The sequence below is a fragment of the Amphiura filiformis genome, chromosome 4 (genome assembly GCF_039555335.1).
Source record: "Amphiura filiformis chromosome 4, Afil_fr2py, whole genome shotgun sequence".
In the NCBI taxonomy this organism is placed as follows: domain Eukaryota; kingdom Metazoa; phylum Echinodermata; class Ophiuroidea; order Amphilepidida; family Amphiuridae; genus Amphiura; species Amphiura filiformis.
In genome coordinates this window covers 30,552,896-30,577,624 of record NC_092631.1, presented here as the reverse complement: position 1 = coordinate 30,577,624, position 24,729 = coordinate 30,552,896, and the positions used below count along the sequence as shown (strand labels likewise).

Here is a 24,729-nt window from a genome sequence, read left to right as displayed (position 1 = left end):
TTTATTTTCGGCTGAGCATGCGCGAAAGAGAAAATAAAGCAGATTTAGATTACAACTCAGCTTTACTTTATTGCCAAATTATAAGCTTACTTCTAGATACTAGGTTTGAAATTAAGAGCGCAATGTGGTCTAGACTGTGTGATTAAAACCATGATATACGCACGGCAGTAGCAAATGAAGTTTCCAGTAAAGTGATTGATGAATTTCTGGTAAGCATTTCAATTTTCATGATTGATGATGCATTGGATTGCATGCAATCAATGCCATGACATGATGATGATGATGAAGTAAACTGCAGAGTCAGACAAGACATTGAATGCTTAATATTAATTATTATACATGTAGTTAGCAGTATTATTAACATGATTAAAGGATTATTTTGTGATCCCAGCATCCTCTCTCTTTTTATGACATTTTTCAGTAGTTATCCACAAAAAAAGCTTATTCCCAAAATATACTTCTACTTCTACTTGGTTACTCGTCAAAGCCTTTTCAGCATCTAGACGAGGCTACTTCTACTTGGTTACTCGTCAAAGCCTTTTCAGCATCTAGACGAGGCTACTTCTACTTGGTTACTCGTCAAAGCCTTTTCAGCAGGTATATAGGTAACCCAGGCAAACCTTAGCTTAGTTAACACATTTGCTGGTCAGCCAAATTCGCCGACAATGTCAATGCCATTTTACATAGAAATTTAAAACTTGTGCCCGAAGAAAGAAACCTACATAAATATGTTTTCTATACTTCACTTGACCCAAATATATAATTTTTTATGGTGATAAGTCACCAGCACATGGAATTTCAGAGGGATTTTGATAGCAGTTCCCATTAAAAAAAGATGCTAACGCCATGAGACTTAAGATCTAGAAAAACCCCGAAATGCCGTTTTGGGGAATTTTGCTAGATGAATCTTTTTGATGAAAGTCAGGCTTTGACAAGATGTAACTTTGCTACGGAAAGTGCTATGAAAAAAAGGTTTTCAGTTTTGGCTTTGTTTACTCAAGGGCTTTAATTTGATATATAAAATGATGCAGTTTGATGGCAAATTTGAATTCACCTAGGATACCTACAAAATATCAGTTGATTCTGATTTTGCGTAACTGTCTTAAACTTGCGAGTTTAATTAATACATACTGTACGGAATATACACATTTATACTTTAGTTGACAAAAATTCTGCAATCTCATTGGTCAAATGATGCAAGCAGTGCCAGTGTCCGAAATAAAGGAAAATATGGAGGTTGTCCCGAGGACAAATAACTAAAGCATGAATTCTGCTTGTCCTCAAAACATTTTGGTTGTCCCCAAAATATTTACCGTATGTCATGTTTTTGAGTGCATTAAGAATCAAAATAGTGGTTGTCCAGGGGATAAGTACATACTAGTTCAATATGATAGGGCGAGATGGCAGAGTGGTTAAGGCGTTGCGCTGCCGGCCGGGAGATACGATCGACGAGGGTTCGAGCCTTGGGCTTGCCTTAGGTGAAAATTCTCTTCCCTCCCCAAAAAATTTCAGAATTTAATTGAAGAATTTCTTCTCGCCCCCATACACTGCTTAGCACGTGCAGATATAGGTAGTGTATGTGCTTCGTCCGTGATTCGGAAGTCACGTAAAGCCGTTGGTCCCGTGATCAGGAGGACTCATCCCTGTGCATGTTAAAGTGTCAGAGCTATTCAAAAAGAGAAGGGGGATCATCCCCGCAGAACAAAAAAAAATGCAATATTTCCCGGGAACATCATCCAAATTTCCCTCCAAGTTTGCCAAATTTCCCTCCAGTATTGAAAATGTTCCCATTATTTCTTATGTATTTCTTTGTTTAGAAGACACAAATTTCCCTCCAAATAGCAAAATTTCCTGGGAACATGGTTCCCAAGTTCCCCACTTTTTCCAGGCATGCATCCCCGGTTCTGATATCTGCACTCAACCCTCTAGGTTCAAGAGGACAAGATGGGCGCGATACAAGAATTTACAACTGTACATAGGTTGTCTACCCATAAAATCCTGTAGAATGATTGTCCCCAGACTCAGTGATTTTTGGACAAGAGGATAAGTGATAATTTCAAACACTGGATGCAAGCGCCACTTGGATAAAAATCAGTAATTACCTGAGCTGCTATACGTACAGGCAGGTATTAATTAGGCCTGGCATTTTCGGGTAATTTTGTACCCGGTACCCCAGATTTTTCGGGCGGGTAACGGAATTACCGAATTGCATTAAAAAAAAATATTTTTTTAAATTTATTTTTTTAAGTTTTTTATTTTTTCGGTTTTGTAGTGTCCCATGGCTGCACAAAGAAGAAAATGGCCTACTTTTCAGTAAGATAATCAAATTAAATCAGGAAAACCATTAATGCAAAATAGGTCTGGTTTGGCCTATTACGATGAAAATACATCTCAGCAAAGCAAAACAGCATTCGAATCAAAATTACTAGACCCTGCAGACCTACAATCTATAGATTTAGCCTACTGATAATTATAGCAGCAGCTAGCAGCATTACATAAAAGCCCACCATAAAAACAACCCCACAAGAATATTTTTTTTCAGTGCCGAAAAGAAAAACATTTTGACTACATTGAACTGCATGAGATGATTGAGTGAAGTGTGCAGAATTTGACAGCCATTTCACTAGACCAGTAGATCGTAAATTCACTGTTGCCAGCTGCAAGGATGTGTACCGGTACATAATTATTTGAGGTACTTTTCCTCATATTTGGCAATTTTATTCCCAAAAGAGATCTCAAAATCATTTATTTCTAGCAAAATGTTCATCAGCTGAAGGCGTCGGCAGCAAGGTCTTAGCCAGCCATGCGTCCACCCGTCTTTAAGACGGGTTAAAATCTAATTTTAGACGGGTGGATTTTATGGATTTTACAGATGTGATAGCTCTAAAACAGATGATTTTAAGGTTATATGAACTTGAGACTAATTCAGAGTGCCATGTAAAGGCCAAATCAGGACATATTTGACCCCAGTGACCCTTCCATGGGTATAGACAAGTTGTTTTATATTTGAGGGTCAAATTTTGGTATCTGCTTGGACGGGTGGTTTCTGATTTCTGGCTAAGACTCTGGTCGGCAGGCACTCGGTAGTGCTGCAACAAATATTGTTCTATTGTGTCCGATTTGAGCGCTGACATATTGGAAAATGTTGCCAATCAATATTCATGAGAGTGTATATTCAACGTCCAATTTTCGAAATTGGGTGACTTGTGCTTGGCAGGTGTAAAATACATCTGACTGCGCGTTTTAAATATGTAACGCATTTAAGGCATTGACATCATCGAATGGCTGCCTATAGTGCTGTCAGTGTTAGGCCTATGGGGGGGGGGCTGTGTTTAGTTTCTATAATAATTATTACTAGGCGGTTACCAGTATTTCGCGGTTCTCGGCTGTCATAGTTATTGGCTTTTGCAGATCTCAAAATCGTTGACCATGGATGACCTAACAAACGCAAACCTGGGCTTCCTTGGCCAAAGTTACACCCACCCACCAAGTTTGAGCTCCATGAGCAATTTGAAATCTTTGTTTTTTGACCTTTGTCCTCGCAACCGTAGGTCTGAAAAAAGGTCACCATGGAACTTTTGTCTCTTAGTCCAATTTCCACCTACCCACCAAGTATGAGCTCCGGCATAGGCAAATTTGAAATTTTTACCTTTTTTACCTTTGACCTCTTAACCGTAGGTCTGAAGAAAAGATCATTGTGGAAACTTTTGTTTGTTAGTCCAAGGTCTACCCACCAACCAAGTTTGAGTCCCAGAGGTGCAATTTGAAAATTGAAATTTTGACCTTTCTTGACCTATGACCTCTTAACCGTAGGTCTGACGAAAAGGTCACCGTGGAAACTTTTGTTTGTTAGTCCAAGGTCCACCCACCTATCAAGTTTGAGCTCCATAGGGACAATTGAAAATGTTGACCTTTCTTGACCTATGACCTCTTAACCGTAGGTCTGACGAAAAGGTCACCGTGGAAACTTTTGTTTGTTAGTTCAAGGTCCACCCACCCACCAAGTTTGAGATCAATGGGAGCAATTTGAAATTGTTACCTTTCTTGACCTATGACCTCTTAACCGTAGGTATGACGAAGTCCAAGGTCAACACAATGGCATGGCTAGATTTGCCATTTAAAGTATTTGAAATTAGACTTCAATTGAACTTGACCTCGTCCTTGACCTTTGACCTTAAAAAATATAAACTTGTTCTTCCTCATACCAAGCTGCACCCACCCACCAAGTTTGAGCCCCGTGCGACCTACGACGGCCTCACATTAGCAGTCACAGACAAACAGACAGAGAATAGCGTATTATATAGATAAGGCCTACATTTACTTGTCATTCCTTTCTTTTCCTTTCTCTGTACATATTCTTTACTTGCTAAAGTATCGCTCCCTCTTCTTATCTCCCTTCCCTTCTCTACCCCCTCTTACTGTCAGGCCAGCTTAAGTTACTGATGAATATGACCTTCGTACACATTTTACACCGTAACTCAGAATACAATTTAGGGAATTTACGGCTCGTTTGTGCTGCCGGGTCACATTTAGAATGGCAAAGACTTGATAAGTTCATCTGTGAGGTCAAATTTGGGCCAAAATGCCATTTTTGGCCCCAAATCCCCAAAATAACTGTTATTGGCCCACTTCTTTATCGTGCAACGAAACAAAAAAATTCTTGGGCCAAATTTTTTTTTTATTAATTTTTAAAAACTAGATCAAAATATCTAGTAGGGCCTACTCGTTTTTTCATTTTTTTGAATTTCAACCAACTTTGAGAAATTTGCATCAAAAATGGTCAAAAAATGCTGAAAAATGAAAAAACAGGTCCTAGATATTTTGATCTAGTTTTTAAAATTAATAAAAAAAAAAAATTTTGGCCCAAGAATTTTTTTGTTAGGATGCACTAAAAGAAGTGGGCCAAAACTGTTATTTTAGATTTTAAGCCAAAAAAATGGCATTTTGGCCCAAATTAGACCTCACAGATGAACTTTTATATACTTTAGACAAACCTGAAAGTTTCCATAATTCCAGGGTTCAGACCAACCTTAAAGGGACATTTTCTAGGGTGAAATTTGGTGTAGAAACTGAATCTGACATAAAAAATGTATAATTATCAACTTGAAAATTTTTCCCATAGCAATGTACAGGCATATTTCTGCCCGAAGTCCTCAAATTTGAGTGAAAATTGGCGCAAAAAAAAGTCCTTCAAAACTGGACTCTCAGGGCTAAAACAAATATAAACTTGCTCTAGATCAGGCCTTCTCAACTAGTTTATTTGAAGCACCAACTGGAAAATTTCTGTGATCATGAAGTGCCAAAATGTTAAGGGCGCCTGAGGACTTTGTGAGTTAGAGCGGGCGCATAGCGGGTACGGTGCAGTGATGAAGATTTATCGGGGGTCCAGGGGGCGCATGGATTTTAAGGTTTTTTAAAGGCCCAGAACGAGTATTTTCACCTATTTTTTGTTCAAGATGTTCTCAAAATCAGTGAAAAATAAGGCGTTTTATAAGTGCCAAAATCTGAAAATATGTGACATTTTACCCCTAGAAACATTAAAGTTTATCAAGAATTTTGACTGTTTTCACCCCTAAATATTTTTTTCACAAGCCAAAGGTAAGTCAAAGCTTGAACGCTGTCATAGGCAAATCTTGCTCAAAAGACTCATCAAAATAACTTGCGTCCAAATTTCAACATTTACCGGTAATAACAGAATTCAGAATAAATAACCTCCGGTGCAAAAAATTGCATTGCTGTCTGACCGAAATACCATACATGTATGATGTAGCAAAGCACTCTGGCATCGAATGCGTAACTATAGTGTGCAAATTCGAAGCTCGAGTTCTCGAGGAAGACGGAAGTGAAAATAAGACTTTTAAAAGAAAACATATTTGGTGCATGTGTAAAAATTTGGGGTACATTTGAAGACTGTAAAATGGCCAAATTTATGACCGTAGCGATCGTCACCATAACAAAATTTAATGTCACATAGAAATAACACGGTTTACTCAAGAACTCCAGCTTCGAATTTGCACACAATAGTTACGCATTCGATGCTAGAGTGCTTTGCTATGGTTTTTCGGGCGGACAGCGGTGCAATTTTTTGCACCGGAGGTTATTTAAGCTGTTAATGTTGAAATTTGGATGAAAGTTATTTCGATGAGTCAACTGTATCTTTTGAGCAAGATTTGCCTATTTTGCACAGTCTAAAATTTTGCTGTTGGTCGCATGTCATAAGTTCGGTATGCTAAAAGGGTGGAGGGATTACACAAGTTTACAATTGCGATACAAATTTGATTGGCTTTCCGTAACCCCATATCCTACAGCAGTGGTTGATACCTCATTATAAGCCTAATATTATACTCTTTCAGTCTACTGAAGCATATAATTATACATTATTCAGCAAAAAAATCACATCAGTTGAAATGAAAAATGCCAGGGGTGGAGGAGCAGGCGGATGTGGAGCAGGCGGATGCGGGAGTGTGCAATAGGGCCTATGTGAAAATTCACATGTCAGCATGTTACTTTTTCAAATCTAGGGAGGGTATGATGTATTGACAGCTCTGAATCTTTAATTTGTACAACTAAAACAATGACTGACTACTTAAGGGCAGAGTAATGGGAGAGAACACGGACCTTTTTGAGCATCATTATTTTTGAATTGTATGTCCAAAGTAGGCCCTATATAAAATTATACATTTTTGGAAAGGAAATGAGTCAAGGAATCCCATGGTGACGTCACATTTGTTCAAAAATCTCGAGTTTTTGAAAAAATCACAAAAATGCACTTTTTTACCCCAATTTTTTTTTTTGTGACAACTTAAAAGTTCGGAGTAAAAAAAAATTAGTTAGTTTTTCATGGAGAAGAGACGTGAACTTAGGGAAGGTTTTTTATTTTTTTGAAATTTGTCTTATTTTTCAAATATTGCAAAAAATATGTGAAAAAAGCAATTTTGTCACTCTATTAAGCTAAAAATTGCACATAATGGTGTATATTTTTGTTCAAAACAAATATTTTGAAAAAATGAGAAAACCTTCCCTAGACTTTGATGTGCTCTAAACGATAGTGCAAACGGTTTACCTTTTGCTTGCATATTTTTCGAGTTATCTTGTCACAAAAATCGTACAATATTGTTAAAAATGAACTCTGAGAAATCAACGTTTTAGTAAAAAAATGTCAAAATTATGCACAAAACGTCCTTATATTTTAAAACGTCAAGACTTTCACGCTTGTAAAAGCTGTATCTTGTGTATGGTCTAAATATGCATCTTTTTGCACCAATGAATCTATAATGTCTGTTTTTAGTGCGCCTAAATCCAAAATAATAAAAAAATCTAAGTGGCTTTTTTACTGCAAATTTTTGTTTTGTTTACATCACATTTGCTGGCGTTAACAACATACCAAATGCGCCTTTGACTGCGTTGGACATACGCCGCAGAGTTGCGCAAGGCGTCATGCGACGCGAATCGCGCGCGTAATAACAATATTTCGCATTCGCGCATTGCCGACTCATTATTTCCCGCCAATTTACTAAGCTGTCTTGAGCCATGTGACTCTTTCGAGTTGAAAAGAGTGAAATAAATCAAGCAAAAATACAAGTAAATATTAGGAAGTTGTATTTTTATCAATTTCAAGTGAAAGAATACATCTTAGTGTTGATAAATATCAAGAAATCTCATATTCGGGTGTGGACGAATGTGTCTCCCCTTACTCTGGCCTTAAGGTGGTACTACACCCCCTGATAAATTTTTTGACTCATTTTGCATTTTTCTCAAAAAGTAACTACACACTGGTAACAAAAGTTATGTATATTTTAGGGGCAAATTAAGGAATCCAATTACATCACAGAAATTTCAGTGATTCAAGACAAGGGGTTCATTATATATGTTAAAGAAATGCATTGTCCATTCTAGCGGTACCTCTTTTCTTATCAAAAATAACGTACCGCTTGTCTTGAGTCACTGAAATTCCAGTAGTAACTGGATTCCTTACCCCTATAATATACATAACTTTTGTTACCAGTGTGATTTTATTTTTGAGAAAAATGCAAAAATAGTCACAAATTTATCAAGGTGTGTAGTACCACCTTAAACGGTTATATGTTCCGTTTTTTCATTTTTAATGAAATCCTAGTTGAATTTCAGTATTTTTAGCCATATGCTAATGTACATTTCTCTTCATGATATTCATTTCCTCAATAATAAAATACCCATCTCGCTAATTAGTGGTAAAAAGGTCATTGACCTTCACAATCTAATTAACATACGTACAATTATTTTAAATAGTTCATTTGAAGCATTAATGTATTGAGAACATATCCTCCAAATCTGATGACATTCTTGTATAAAATAAAAATTTTACAGTCATTTTTGTAACTGAGGTCCGATTTGAGAAAAACGCATTTGACTTCTCGAGCAACGGACGCCGGCGGCCTGTTTTTTGTTTGAAAGTCAAGGTTTTTCGACCCTGTACATTGCACAAACAAATGTTGATTGTTGAACATTGCAGACAGCCCGTTTTTTGCAAGTGGCTCCACTTCTTCGATCTTGAGCGCAAGCCTTGCATGCAACCACTAGCAACACAACAGTTGATTTTCAGCTATGTTTCAACAATTTTTCAAATTTGATTTCATCTAGGGACAAGCAGCTCCAAGTGAAATCACCTTCGTAAAAAGGAATAGCATCAAAGTGGAGCGTGGCATTGCAATAATTGTAGCTGACTGACGCTTTGTATATAATAGAACCAGACAATGTCTAGTTCATTCACTAATTATCTACGAGTTTCTTTTTAAATATTCTTTCCAGATGTGTACCAGTATAGCAAATCTACTTGCAACAACTGTAAACCACAACTCTTCTCCCTGAATCTGATGTAATCAAAAATGGATGAGAAAACATTTAACTCTTGGCTGGATGCAGTCACCAAGACATTTACATCAGAGGTCAGTGATCAACAAAGGTGTGTAGTACTAGACAGACTCATCAGCAATTGTGGCGGTGTGCAACTGCGACATCTATCCACAAAGTTAGAGGATCTGGTGAAGAGAGACTTCTTGCGATTGTTGCCTACTGAGCTGGGACATTATTTGCTGTCATGGCTTGATGCAGAATCACTGTGCCAGTGTTGTCTTGTAAACCGCCACTGGAACAAGATGGTGAACGAATGTGCACAAGCATGGCAGAGGGCGTGCCGTTTGTTAGGAATGAACATTGTGGAGCAGGAAAATCTTCCTGAACAGAATGGTGTGGAGTGGAAGACTGTATATAGGAGAACTAGACTAAGACTACGACAGATGAAGGAGGGACTTGCATTTGATAGTGCAACCCTGCATGGACATTCTGCTAGAGTTTATGCATTACATTACAGAGAAGGAAAATTAGCATCTGGTAAGTCACTGTGACCTTGTTTTGTTACAAAAGTCTTAATGGGCTTTTTTTCCCCAAAATAAGAGCCTCACAGATTAATTGATCATGCCGGAGAAAGCCAGGCAGTGGCAGGAACATCAAGGTTGTCCGAATTTGCCCATATTTGGTGTAGTAGGGGTGTTTGATGAAACATTCTCACTGAAACTTTTTCAGGATTCTGACCCCCCTTGTTAAGGGTTTATAGCCCTTATTTGTTTTGGTACAATCTACACCCTTAAAAATGGATGAATTTTTTAATTTAAGCCAATTTTGTATTCTCATTTTTTCACAAGTGGTTGAAGTTATTTAGTAAATTAAGTATTTGTAGGAAACATCTACCCCGGGCATTACAGGGAACAATTGACATTCAACCAACCCCTATCATTTGGCTCTAGGGGTGTCTAAACATACCCCCGCCTCAAAATGTCTTAAAAATTGAATTTTAGTTGATGAATTCAAATGCAAATATAAAAAATATACATCAAAATTTTGAATTTTTGTTGGTGTCATTAGAGTGACCCAACATGTGGCTGTGAGAAACAAATTAGAATATCTTGGGGCGGTGTTGCTTTTTTAAGAAAATACAGTGTTTCTATGTGGTATTTTTAGCAATATTACAAACTGAAAATATTGTAATATTAATGAAATATGTGATTATTTCAACTACATACTTTATTTAGAGCTGGTTATTATGTGGTGTAAGGTTTTAAACTTTAATATCATGGATAACAAAAGCAAAATGTTACTAAAATGTAAGTGTTTCTAGATTTTATTTGATCTAAAATGAGAAAAACCTAAAATACTTGGTCAAACACTCAGGAATTTTAAAGAACAGTTTGATTGAACAAACCGTTTATGAACAGATTCAAACAAAAGTAAGAAATAAACAATTATTTGGTAACGGCAGCACTCCTTAGGAATTAAATCATGATCATACAACATTATTTAGCATCAACATATAAATATGAGTTATTATAGACCTAGCAATTCAGTTTTTTATTAGTGCATAATCATGATGACACTTTGCATGTTACCGTTCTTTTCGACGCCTAATTGTACTACATGTAGCTGAGGACAGGCAAGTGTCAAAATGATATTCTAGCTTACACATAAGAAGTTGTATGGAACTGAAAGTGCAATGTTGCTTTGAGGAATCGCTACATTAAGATCCATGTATTGCTGTTTTCACGCTGCTTTTGGAAATGTTGATAACGATCGAAGCCTTCTCAAATTGTCACAACGTAGACCATGCCTTATTTGCTTTGTTTTTAACGATTGTAATAAACAATATAATTGTAATACAAAAATTATTACCTCATTATACCTCATACATTCTAGTGAACATTATAGTTAACAAATAATAATTCAAGCATCCCCCATAATCATTTGGCCTCCCTCAGAACTTCTTTAAAATTTTTATTAAATGAATTCACAAGCATTCTATAGAATATACATCCAAATTTTGTTTTGTTTTGATCTTCCTCCAAATGAACCAACCTTAGGCTGTAGGCCTAGTCTGTGGGAAACAAATCAGATTATCTTTGGATGGTGTTGCTTGGTTTAATAGAAAATTCAGTGTTTCTATAATATTTTAGCAAGATCACAAAACTGAAAATCTCCGTTAAGGAAGCACATATTTCTTCATTATAAAGTTGACTAAAGTTACCAAACTGATAATAAATGGAAAATTAAACATTACTAAACCTTTAAAATGTAGATGTTTCTATATATATCTCATTTAATTAAACAATCATAAAGCTGAAAGATATCGTATGTCTTTCATGCATTATGCCATGTTGCACGTATACTAAAATCGAATGAACATGATGTATGCCAGAATCTTATGCAAGAATAGTATCATAAGAATAAATATTCTTATGTAGATCTTGAGGTTCATTTGCTTCAGCAACAAGTGTCAACATTATTTTCGAGTTGACTTGACATCTAAAGATCTTGTTTGAAGCTGAAAGTGCAAAGTTACATTCCTCTAAGCCATCTACAAATTGTCACAACGTAGATTGGCTGTGCACTTATTTGTTTTGTTTACAAATATCACAATCAGCCTATAAATAATATAATGTAAGAAAACAAAATGTTACCTCATACTAGTGTTTGAAATACAATTATCGTGGCATTGTTGAAAATGTCTATTAACAAGTTACAAAGTAACCACAAAAGAAAAAAAAAAAAGCAGGATACTCGCAATATTAATTTTGGGTATCTCAAATGAAAATCTGTTACTTTTTGTTGGACATTGCAAAAAAGACAAGATTCTTGGATTTTACTCTCAATCGTCCATTGATATTTTTGATCCTGATAATCATGATAATATAGAACAACTTTTTGCTCAATTTTTTATTGAAAAGTATACAATTTTATACCTCAAATATTTCAAGTACAATCTAAGTATTCCAGCAAGAATAGATACTTTGATTAAATCATATACATCAAACATGTTATTTTATTCGCAGGAACAAATAACATAACATGTCTGATATCATGATGTTCCAAGAAGTTTGCTTTTTTAAACAAAATATGGATTGGTACCAATCGTTTTAATACAACCTGTATATCTCGCATGTAAATGTAGGCCTATGAATTACATTCCAGACAGATGTCCAAAAATACATTTCTAAAATTTGACCTCTGCATGACCTTTGACCTGACCGTGCAAAATGTTCCTCTGGTCATGAGGTTTGTTGTCACTGAGTTTGAGCCCCATACCCCTTACAGATGTCCAGAAAAAGAAATGATAAGATTTGACCCCAGATAACCTTTGACCTGACCCCTGCAAAGTGTTCCAAAATATTCCCCTAGTCATTAAGTTTGTTGTCACAGAGTTTGAGTTCCCGTACCCCGTACAGATGTACAGAAAATGCATTTTTAAAATTTGCCCTCTGCATGACCTTTGCCCTGACCCCTGTAAAATGTTCTCCTGGTCATGAGATTTGTTGTCACCGAGTTTGAGCCCCATATCCCTTACGGATGTTGAGATAATGCAATTATAAGATTTTACCCCCTTAATGACCTTTGACCTCAATTCTTTGTTCAACTTTTAGACATTAGCTAAAGCCGATGCAGATATTCACGTGACGTCATTGTGTTATGTAATTTGTGGAAGATGAAGCATTTTGAGTGAAAATCACATTTTGGCCATAATGACCTATGGATGACCTTTGACCCCGAGTTGGTCATGTAACATTTGTGCCCCACCCATTGGTCCTTGTGACCAAATATGGTTACATTGGCCTATAGCATATGGCCGATGGCTCATTACATGTTTGACAGAAGAAAAAAGAAGAACTGTCCAAAAAACAGTACAATCGTTTTGCGATTGTAATTGAATAAAATCCTGTTTTGATTGAGTGAATATTTCAGTATTTATAAGGCAGTTGCAGTTCAAGCAGTATAGCATGAAATTGAAGATCATAAAATACCATATCTGCCCCCGCTACTAGCTAGGCCTACTAGAACTACATCCTATGGCTAAAAGTCTTGGGCACTTGCAGTATAGTGTTTCTAGAATAATTATTTGTGAATGTAAACTGTGATCCAATTTATTAGAAACGATTAACTTACTCCTTTATAAACTCTTGTGATTTATGTTAGTTATCAGCTATTATAGCCAACTAATATCATAGTTTCTTACTCATAACATTGAAGGCTTTTAGGCATACTTTTTATTAATATATAAAAACAATATTATGATATAATTAAAAATGCATACACAATAGGCCTACACAATGGACCTACATATATATTGCAATTTTGTTCATCATGGTTTATCACAAGGTAGTCTTGTATTCAGTATTTCTGTTTTGTATTTTACTAAGAGAGCTCAATATGAATTGTTTTGTATTTAGAAACACTTCTGCAGACTTGACATGATTCTGTTTAGAAAAATCTAAAACAATGTCACCATATGAAAACATTTTAAGCATTTTAAGACTAAAAATAGAATTGTCACATTCAGTTTCCTCCCATTTTTAGACTTACAATATCATTTTCAAGAAATTTATTAGGCGAAAATACTGTCTAGAAACACCAATTTTATGCAAATTAGATTACACCCGAATCTACCATTTATTGTTTGGAGTAGACCAATATAGCCTCAAAATGTTGACATTAAAAAAAATCAATATTTAAGATGTATATTTTCATAAAAGGGCTTTAAAAATTACACTTTTTTCACATTTTTTAAAAATGCTAAAGAGGGGTAACATTGATGACCCCCTCCTGAAAACCCAAGACCCCAATCATTGCAATTTTAAGTTCTATATTACAAATAAACTATGCTCTTGACAAATATTTCAAAATAAAATCCAATCGAAAAGTTGCTGATAGAAAAATAACTTCATAAACTTTGCCATTTTTCAACTGTTTTCACAGCAATTTACCTGTGTCAAAAGCCCCAAATTAGGGGTACCCATATCTCCCTACCCAGGGGGGTCAGGTGGGTCTAGTCTGGCATGTGAAAATATGTCATCCAGTACATCAATCTTACAAAGTATGAACCGATTTGGCCAACCTTCATGTTCCCAGATTTTGTCATATTGCCTGGATCTCTCTGGCATGGACAATTTTAAATCAATTTTAAGCCCAGTATTAAAAATAGTACCGCTTTCGGTGATTGCATGTTATTGCTGTTTCTTCTCTGATGGTCTCTAGATATTGGTAAGTCTGATTCATGATATTTATGAACCAGAAACAGATTGCACATGCCAAACTTGTAAAAGATTTTAGTACTGGAAGAGCTAGATGGTAGGACACTTTAATATTGTAGACAGTTAACCATGTTTTGATTTGTACATTATTTGTACAATATCCATTGTAATAGCCTAGGCAACAGCCACAATCATTGATGATGCTATCTTTTCTTACCAGGCTCAGATGATTTGACAGTGCGACTTTGGGATGTGAGAACGGGGCAGTGTCAGAGAGTTCTCCAGACTCACACAGTAGCTGATATCAAGTTTGATAGTTCTAAAGTACTCACTGCATCATTTGATAACACTGTTGCATGCTGGGATTGGAATACAGGAGAGAGGAAACAGCAGTTTGTGGGTCATACAGGTGCAGGTAGGTATATAGTTAGGAAGCTAGGACTCTTGTTGAAATCCTCCTTAGACAGTGACATTGCACATCACATACAATGTAGTGCTGTTGTTTCCATCCCATGGAGGCAGTGATATTGTCACAGAGGTATAAGTGCATTAGTGTCATAGACCAGACAGGCAAGTCCTTATATGGTCTACACACAAGCCCGCTCACCTTGCGTGTTTGAGGCCCGACAGTACCGGAAGTGGCTCAAACATGGCACAGGATACTTCTTTGAGCAGTTTGTGATAGAAATGGTGGTAGCGTGGATCCATCCATTGTTAAAGGGTTAAGGGTTCATAAAATGGCTGGTTGAATTCATGAAGTATTAGGTGCGAGGATGCGCCATAGGAGGAGGGTGAGCTTTGTCACAGAGTGTGACAGTATATCATAAACCAGACAGGGAATCCCTCTCTTTGTCTATACTCACGCTCGTCTTTTTCACAGCCGTGGGGAATGTATGGATTTCAAATGGAATGGCGCATTCTTGTATGGGTGCTTCAGGTACATTAACATCATGCAGGAATTACTTCTTCCCCCCTCCCTTGGGTAGAATTTTGTTTCACATTGCGAGGCTCAAAGATTCTGTTGAGGAAAATCTTACTGACAATGGATTCTAGGCATCTTTCTGAGCCACCTTTTGTATAGCCAATGAGTGTGATGAATAATCTGCTTTTATCTTGAATCGATGAATAATCTGCTTTCAAAGTTTCATCTTATTTTCAGTGTGTTCTTTAAACCAACTCGCACACTAAGATAAATCCTTGTGTCATCCAAGGACAAGACAGAAATGAAGGACATTACAGGTTTGGTTTATTACATCCCTTGCCAGGGCAAAACTGTAACGGACAGTGCAAAGAAGCTTATATTGGTGAAGCTGAACGCTCCTTGAAAACACGGTTTCAGGAACATAGGAGGCCCAGTAGTACAGCATCAGAGGTCTCAAATCATATCCACATAGAGTCTCCGGGACATTTTGTGGACTTGGATAAAGTTCACTTACTCGACACGGACAGCAGGTGGTTACAATGTGGAGTCAAGGAAGCAGTTCACATCAAAGCCAACCAACCAGCTCTCAACAAAGACGGGCCAGTTCAAACTCTCAGGAGTCTACGAGTCTGTTATCATGTTTAAGGTCAGAAAGATCACGACCTGATACAGTCACTCACTCGCTGATGAAAGATGGAGTACCATCTGAAAATTCCGAGGTAGGAATTAATTCCTTGTGTTTGGATCAAACGTTTAAATCAAAATCATCTTGTTTATTTGTTCAGTTTTCAGTGTGGAGTATGTAGATGAATTAGACCTTCTTATAAGTGGATCAGCAGACACAACAGTGAAGATCTGGCAGTTAAGTAGCGGCAATCTCATCAATACATTGCATGGACATACAGACTGGGTCACACAGGTATGCAGTAGATAGGGTGATACACAATTGAATACAAAAGTTTGGATTTTTTAACGGACCAACCTCTAATATTGTTGTTGGGGTAAAATACATCATGTAAAATTTCATTAAATTTAGATAAACTTTTAAGGGTGCACCTGGGTTTTGTGTGTGAAGTCTTTGAGGATTTGTAGTGATTTTCACTCAAACATCAAAATGTAATATGGGTCAGTCCATACCAAATCAAGGTGGATTCCCACCTGATCACCTCTTGCTTTATATTTTACTCAAATGTTGTACCTGTAGAAATATTAAAAGCCTGCCAGTTCGAGGTCTGTAGCTCTTTCTGTAGCAGCCACTTAAAGTTGGGGGAGGGAGGGTCTAAATTTGGACCCTAAAGCTGCCCTTTAAATAAATTTCATCTTTGGGAACTTATACCTTTCTTATAAAGAGGAAGAGAGAGAGAGAGTTCCGAGACTTTGTATACACACTAATTGACTTTGTTCATCTTCTCTATTCCTGTCTTATTTCCTTCTTTTCGGATAAAGACATTTGATGAGACAGACGCCCTGTAATCAGTGGTAGATCTGAGTTGTACTGATTTTAGCTTCGTTGGCTGCATTTTTTGTGCATATCCACAAACCTCTGCCAGTGAATGGAATATATCTAATGACATCAGAAGTGACAGCATGGCTGAAACCTACATGTACATGTAGTATATAATCAAATTCCAATACATACAGTTATACTGTACGCTCTGAAAGGAATAAGGCAACAAATTTTTTGTACATCTATTTAAATTAAAAAGCCCAGTTGTCAAATATGAGCTGACATATACCTTACCTGTATGACATTGCCATAAAGTAGCTGGTCAGCACAAGGCTTCACTTAAGGGCTGGGGTATGAACGTTTGGACAGTATTTATTTTGGGACATTAGAGCACATCAGACATATCGAATTGCATTCTGAATACGAAGAATGTCATTCTGATATCAAATAATTTCGATTTTTTGAAATTCGCAATTTAATACACATTTTATGGCAAATCATTAAAAATTGATATTTTTGATATTTAACAGTACTTGAAGTAAAATTTATAAATCTGATGATTTATACTTAAAGTGTATGTAGGTGGGATGAAAAGCCGACGATCAATTGAAAATTTTGACCTTTCGTATTGAAGATATGGATTTTTTTCCCAAAACACCAAAAAAAATTAGGTCTTTTTGGGAAAAAATTCCATATCTTCAATATGAAAGGTCAAAATTTTCAATTGACCGTCGGCATTTCCTCCCTGCTACATACACTTTAAGAATATATCATTAGATTTATATAATTTACTTCGAGGACTGTTATATATCAAAAATTTAAAAAATATCAAATTTTATAATTTGTCATAAAATTTGTATTATATTGTGATTTTAAAAAATGAAAATTATTTGATATCAGAAAGACATGCTTCGTATTCAGAATGCAATTCGATAGGTCTGAGGTGCTCTCATGTCCCACAAAAATACTGTCGAAACGCAATAAACGCTCATTTTGGATCCCTTAAGCGCTTGTAATATGTATGTATGTATGCATGTGTTTAAATACTAAGGGCTTGTATGTTTGCTTGTATGTGTTCTAAGGGTTTGTATGCTTGTTTGCTTGTTTGCTTTGTTTCTTGCAGGTCTTAATTCAGCCCTGCAGAGTAGATTCAGATACATTTAGTAAGGGAGACCAAGTATTATTAAGTATGGATAAATCAGAAATAAGGGTAAGTTCATTTTCATGGAAATAGAAGCCGTCAGCGTGACGTCATATGCCGCCATCTTGTGGGTACACGCTGTAATGGTCGTTCGATCTCCATGCGTGAGCAGCAAAATCATCGCGTTGAGGCGCGATAACAGCTGCGTGGCAAACTGCTCCCTGCGCGTAATGTCCGACGCATGAACACACAGATCATTTGTACCCACAAGATGGCGAAAGGCTGACAGCCTCTATTGTTTTCTTTTGAGGCTGGTAAGTAAAGTGTCGTTTTTACCATAGATTCAGTTTTAGGTGGGTGGTCCCATTTTTTTCCACATTGTGTTTTCTACCTTGAGGCCTACCATAATGTATGAGTGCACAAACCAGGCTCACTCTAGTGGGGCTGCCTCACTCTGACCCAGATATTTACAAAACAAATGGTGAATGGTGGGTATTTACAAAACAAAATCATACAGTATTTACTCAAGTGGCATTGATACCTGCATGCCAACACCATTTGGCCCCACTCTGGCCGCAGTCTTCAATATATTATGTAGTACCACCCAGGGTGAGGCCAAACTGGGAGCTCATGTCATGTGACCAGAGTGTGCCATATGGTGTTGGGATGCCTGTATGAATTCCTCTTGGGAAACTACTGTATGATTTGTTTTGTAAATATCTACACTCACATTTGAGTGGGTGGCCCAAGTTAATTGAGACCTGTCTGTGCGTGCACTCATGCCTAAAACAATCTGTTACCAAAGTTTGAATTATATTGCTCTGGTGATTTGGATATTAAAAGCAAAAGAGTGTATAACACTATGCCCATAACTAGTACTACACAACTATATATGTACCTTTTTTGTTCACAGCATTTAAACCAATTGTATCTTCACAGTTCAATTTTTTGGATCAGTTATTGAGAATGACACATGATCTAATAGTCCTCCAATCAAATAACATGGGTCTGTTTAGATCAATGTTACACACAATTTGATGTATTCAAATTTGGAATGTGTTCAAATATTGCTATAAAATGTGGTAGGTCCAACGATATTAGATATGATAAGTTCATGAAAATATGATAAAGTACCAGAACCATGCAGGTATTCAGCATCGTGGGGTGACATTCAAAATCAATCATAGCCAGGTCAACTGGTTCACACTAAGTGTGTTCAGAACCACAATCAAAATGATCACAACACAAAGTCAATGCTAACAGTTGTGTGTGCAAACCAAGAGTGAACCAGTAATCTCAGCTTTTTCAAAACATTCTGGAAACAATGTTACACCCGGCTATAAGCCCAGAAGTAATGTTGGCCAAGTTTGTAAATCAAACCAGGGCTTTGCTATTAAATTCTCTCACATTTACAAGCAAATCCAAAAAAATGTCAGTTAAAAATTGACAGTGACAGAGATGTCACATTGACAGAGATGATAGAAATTACTGCTACATTAGGCATGAATGTCATACAAATTTGAAATATTTTTTTAATCAAGCACTAGCCCAGTTTTGGCATGAGGGGGGGGGGGGGCTTATACCGGGATGGTTACGGTAGTTAATTGTAAATGATTGCAAGTGAATTTGATCTCAGTTGAATATTGTTTACTACCATGATTTTGACAGGTATGGTGTGTGTGGCCTGAAGTGAACACTAGTAGTATGAAGACATTGACCTACCCAACCTCCATCCCTAGGGGTCAGTCATTCCTGCCAAGGTTACAGTTTGATGGTGCCTGTGTTGTATGTGCATCTGATATTGGCATTCTCGTCTGGAATTTCAAAACTTATGATCTTCTAAGGTAAGGTATCATCATAGTTTCACTTAAAAAGCTAATTCAGTTTAAAGTTGTTGGGTGTAGAGGTGTGTGTTCGTTTATAAAATGTGTAAAACTGGGATAACCCCCTATGCCTAATAGATAAACAGGGATATCCATATTACTATGCTATTAGAAATTAAAAAACCTAGAGGGTGCAAAATGCAGGAGTTAGACATGATGTCCCCTATTGCAGAGTAAAGAATTAGACTATTAATTTGGGGATACACACATGTGATAAACACCATATGAAAGTGAGGATGAGACCCCACTTTCTCAGCATCAAATATCATTCACAGTTTCATAGTTATTGACACGCATATGAATGCAGTGTCGCTGTTCTACAACAAGAATGGGTTTGTCTGATACATACATATTTCCCATCAACATTGTTTTCCCTGTGCTCTGCTGTGACTTACAGTTTCCATCTCTCACACTTATTTTTTGGTTCTGCTTCTCAGCAAAAATTAAATTGCCACTGCGATTGCCACAATGACAAGCCCGTACACAAATGATGACCTTATAGCAAATCTTGGGAAATAAGTCCCACAAACAGGGCTTGATATACTGCACAGCAATTTTTAGGGATAACATCATTTAGGTTATATTTTTATGATAATAGCGTATAAGTTTGCATTGTAACAAATTGTTTGTTCATGATAACCACATGCAGTCTGGGCCTGTAACTAATCTGTCCAGCTGAAACATTACAAGCCAAAATTTAAATCTGTTCTCACCAAATGAGCACATAAAATTCATCATGCCTGGAACTTGTGTGCGTATACATGCTTCAACGTTTAATTCATTATTTTGGAGGAAGCTGCTTAAGGGATCTAAAACGAAGCGTTTATTGCGTTTCGACAGTATTTTTTGTGGGACATGAGGCGCCTCAGACCTATCGAATTGCATTCTGAATCTGAAGCATGTCTTTCTGATATCAAATAATTTTCATTTTTGAAAATTACAATAAAATATAAATTTTATGACAAATTATAAAAATTTGATATTTTTCAAATTTTGGATATATAACAGTCCTCGAAGTAAATTATATAAATCTAATGATATATTCTTAAAGTGTATGTAGCAGGGAGGAAAAGCCGACGGTCAATTGAAAATTTTGACCTTTCATATTGAAGATATGGATTTTTTCCCCAAAAGGCCTAATTTTTTTTTTGGTGTTTTGGGAAAAAATCCATATCTTCAATCTGAAAAGGTCAAAATTTTCAATTGATCGTCGGCTTTTCATCCCACCTACATACACTTTAAGTATAAATCATCAGATTTATAAAGTTTACTTCAAGTACTGTTAAATATCAAAAATATCAATTTTAATGATTTGCCATAAAATGTGTATTAAATTGTGAATTTCAAAAAATCAAAATTATTTGATATCAGAATGACATTCTTCGTATTCAGAATGGAATTCGATATGTCTGATGTGCTCTAATGTCCCAAAATAAATACTGTCCAAACGTTCATACCCCAGCCCTTAACATTGCTATTTTATTTTGTAGTTTCATTGTTGATATCAAGAGAGAAATCATTGATCTACCTGTAATGTTGAGTGCTAATGACTAAACTGACATTCCTCATAAAATAATTATATTATATAATCTGTAACCTGTTTTCGTTGTTGAAAGGGAGTCAATCATGTTGTACCATTGCTCATCACCATTTAACTACCTGTGTCTATGCAGAACGACACAGACTCGCTGTTGTTAATTTTAGCTACCCGAGTGAAGTAAACCATGCAGACGCACCGGACACGAGTTGTTAAACAGTGATGAACAGCGGGAAACATGATTGAATCCATTTCAACAATTAAACAAGCTAAAGATCATCTAATTCACATTTCATAACAAATGTCAGTTAGTCAGTGCCACTCAACCTTACAAGAAGATTTATGATTTCAGCAATAAAACTACAGAATAAAATGGCAATGTTAAGGGGCTACCTCCAACTGTATTCAACATAAATTATAAAAACATAAGTTCCAGGCATGACAAATTTTACACACTTGCATGTAACGCTTATGCACATTTCCTTTAACTTGCTTTCGCATAGATATGCTTCTGGAAAAGTGTGAATTCATCACAGATTAACAATGTTTTAGTGCCTGTACAAAGGTATAGGAAGAGTTGTTGAAACAGTGATGAATAATGGTGAAACATGATTGAATTCCTAATTTTAATGTGATTATTTTCTTCTTTTCTAGGTTGATTCCCCACACAGACTACACCAATTTAGTTCTCCTAGGCTACGGTACAACCTTCATGCTCTTCTTAGATCAAAAAAGCCTCAATATCCTCAACACTCAGACACATGAAAGCATTTCCTCATGGCGTCTCCCGACCTATCGTCGCTCCAAACGGGGTTCTAATTTTGTTGCTGGCAGCATTGAATGGCTGGATGGGTTTGGTTTGGATGAAGAAGAAGGACTTGTGTTTGCTACTAGTATGCCAGATTATAGCTTGCATCTTGTCAGATGGAGGGGTGTGCCCATTAAGAGGTGATACCACATGTGTTGATGTATGTGGCCTATGGACCATATTATTTATTTGGAATATGTCACGACCATGTACAACTCATTCACAACAGTCCACTTAATCTCATTATCTCATGTACAGGATTCTGCACTCCAGTACAAAATGTACAATTCCCAGTTATCTTTGACCTAGTGTAACAGTGCATAGTATGAAAGCATGATGCATTACCAATATCGCTGAATATGGTCAAGATTATAAGCCGTATTAATATACATGTACCGTATTGTTTGTAATAAACGCTCCCCCTCTAATAAACGCCCCCCTCCAATTTTTGTGTGAAAAATTGACAAAAATGCAAACATTTCCATGCCATATCGTGTAGGTAAGCTTAAAACTTGCATCAGTAATGGCAGTCACGATCGCTAAATTGCATGGAAAAACCTATTTTGACTCAACTCCCATCCATTCATTGCCTAATTATGGTAAAATTTCACTAATTCCATGCACTTACAGGTGTAATTTTGTTGTATTTCCCACTTAAATTGTAATTTTCAGTGGGCGCCGCCATCTTGTATGGTCGTAAATCCCTCCTTTTAACAGGAGCACCATCGGGAAATTGAACCCGATTTTTAAGCTTTTTTCACTCACAATTCACTTCCAATAAACGCCCCCCATTTGGAAAAATGCAACGCCCCCGGGGCGTTTATTACAAACAATACGGTATACACATATTGTGTGATGAGTCATTGAAATATTTGCTGATGACATCAGTTAAGATTTCAATCACCCACCCGTAGGTACTAAAATACAAGTAAAGTGTCTGTACTATATAAATTCATTACTCATTTGATTTGTCAAGTGATAGTCTGCTGGTAAAAACCCAGTACATATGTAAAAAAGCAACACATAGCAGATATTATGTAACACATAAAAATATTTCTGTCATGTCATTCGCGGATACCAAGGCTCCTGCTAAGCCACATCCGTTCATCCAGGACATGATTTTCCTGCATCAATGCATTACGTCGGTATGGACGCAAGTGAATTTCGTAACACTATCAAGCTAGTTTAAGCTTACTCAATTATTTCCCATGAACTGAAATTGCCAAATCTCCATCGTACATAAATAAATATTAAATTAGCAACATAGACCAATCAGTAAACAAGTTAGAATTGTTGACTTTATTTTGCGACAACTTCCAGGTCAAGAACGTCAATGGAAATTCTCATAGTAGGACGACATGTGAATCACTTATTCTTAAAGGGGAAAATTGGTTAGACAGTCTGAAGAATAAAGTCCACTGTCATGCATGTTTACTGTGTCATATCACTTCCACCAATTACAAAATATAAACAATGCCAACGCGAATTGACAACTGAAGGACAAAAGTATACATACACACTGGTCTAGTAGCCTTGGTCTTGGGACAAATATGACATACCACACGTCCACAAAATTTTAAGTACATCTATTAAAAGGCAGTAAAATGTTACTCCTGTTGACAGATGTGTCAATTCCCCTTTAAGCTCAAAACATGAGAGCAGAAATTCAAATTTCTTAATTATCGTCCAGTGTCAGCAAGTTTGCATTCACGTAATTTGTTACAGAGAATTATATACATATATCTTTAAAATCTCATCAGGAAAATGGAAGAAAATATCAAATATTTGCATCAAACTGAAACCGGCAATCAGGAGCCCTGTCAAATGGCATTGCCTGTTGCCCAATACATCAACATATGTACTGACGCTGCGCACAAAAAAAAATTGTGGGACGTACATTTCATGACCAGGTTTTACAGTTGTGTGTCCAGTCGGACGCAGAGCTTTCTAAGGCTAGCGGGAGCCCTGGCGGATACTATATTACGTGACATGAAATAATACTATTTCCTGGATATTTCACTGGGACAGAGTAAAAGAGTACTATTGACCGGTGATGAAGTCACAGCCGGTCATTAGCACTTTTTATGGGAACTTTTTACCCTGCATTGCATATCAGCATCTTGCTTAGGCATTGTCAAAACGGACGGTGTTTCAAGCAGCAAATCTTAGTCTGTAATTTATGTAAAGGAGGTCGCAATTCCATTTTAGATTTGGAATTAATTAAGGATAACCTTCACAGATTCAGTGAGTAAAAACTTCTTTTTCATAGAGCTCTGTAACAACATGCCTATGCCATGATCGACCATGACCTAGCCTAGCCTTAGCAATAAGCTAATTAAATTGTAGGCCTAAGCTTATGATGACAGGATTCAGAAACATCTTTATGTGTTATATAAAACAAATATCAACTGCTCTTTATTTATGAAATGGTGCTCATGTGAAAATATTAGGTCTACAGTCCACAGTCATTTTGGGTAGTTCTTTTGCACCATTACCTTCATATGAGCAGTCAATATTTGTATACTGTATTTTTACTTGGGATGGGGGCATTCCAGGTGAAATCCATACACCCCCTATGGAAGACATGACCTTAATCTCTCACACAGGGGGTGTAGATTTCAAAAGGAGTCACCCATTCAGGTAACCCTATTTGAAATTCACACTCCCTGTGTGGTAGATTAAGGGAATGTCATCCATATGGGGTGTATATGTTTCAACTGGAATAGCACACTGCAGGTGTTTTGAATTAGTCTGCTTTCAAAATGAGTATGTGAGTCCCACAATCTGCTCCATGGGGGCCAAAGGAGTTACTGTGATTATTACATTATACATACAAAAAACCCAAAGGTCTAGCATACTTGGTTCTTAAGTTATGAAGATTTTCTTATGTATTTCATTGTTTTTTTACCCATATTTTTACCTTTATCTCAGTTTCAAATT

The 24,729-nt window shown here is 36.6% G+C and overlaps 1 protein-coding gene across 1 annotated transcript; it reads left to right on the top strand.

Annotated features, from left to right (window-relative positions):
* Positions 1–35: 35 nt before the first annotated feature.
* Positions 36–23,657, top strand: LOC140150795 (F-box/WD repeat-containing protein 2-like). The gene is made up of 7 exons (XM_072172918.1): positions 36–209; positions 8,788–9,369; positions 14,272–14,466; positions 15,759–15,892; positions 17,544–17,630; positions 19,230–19,405; positions 21,636–23,657. Exons 2-7 carry the CDS (start codon positions 8,865–8,867, stop codon positions 21,931–21,933), a joined length of 1,395 nt encoding a protein of 464 aa, XP_072029019.1. The 5' UTR covers positions 36–209; positions 8,788–8,864; the 3' UTR covers positions 21,934–23,657.
* The last annotated feature ends 1,072 nt before the right edge of the window (positions 23,658–24,729 follow it).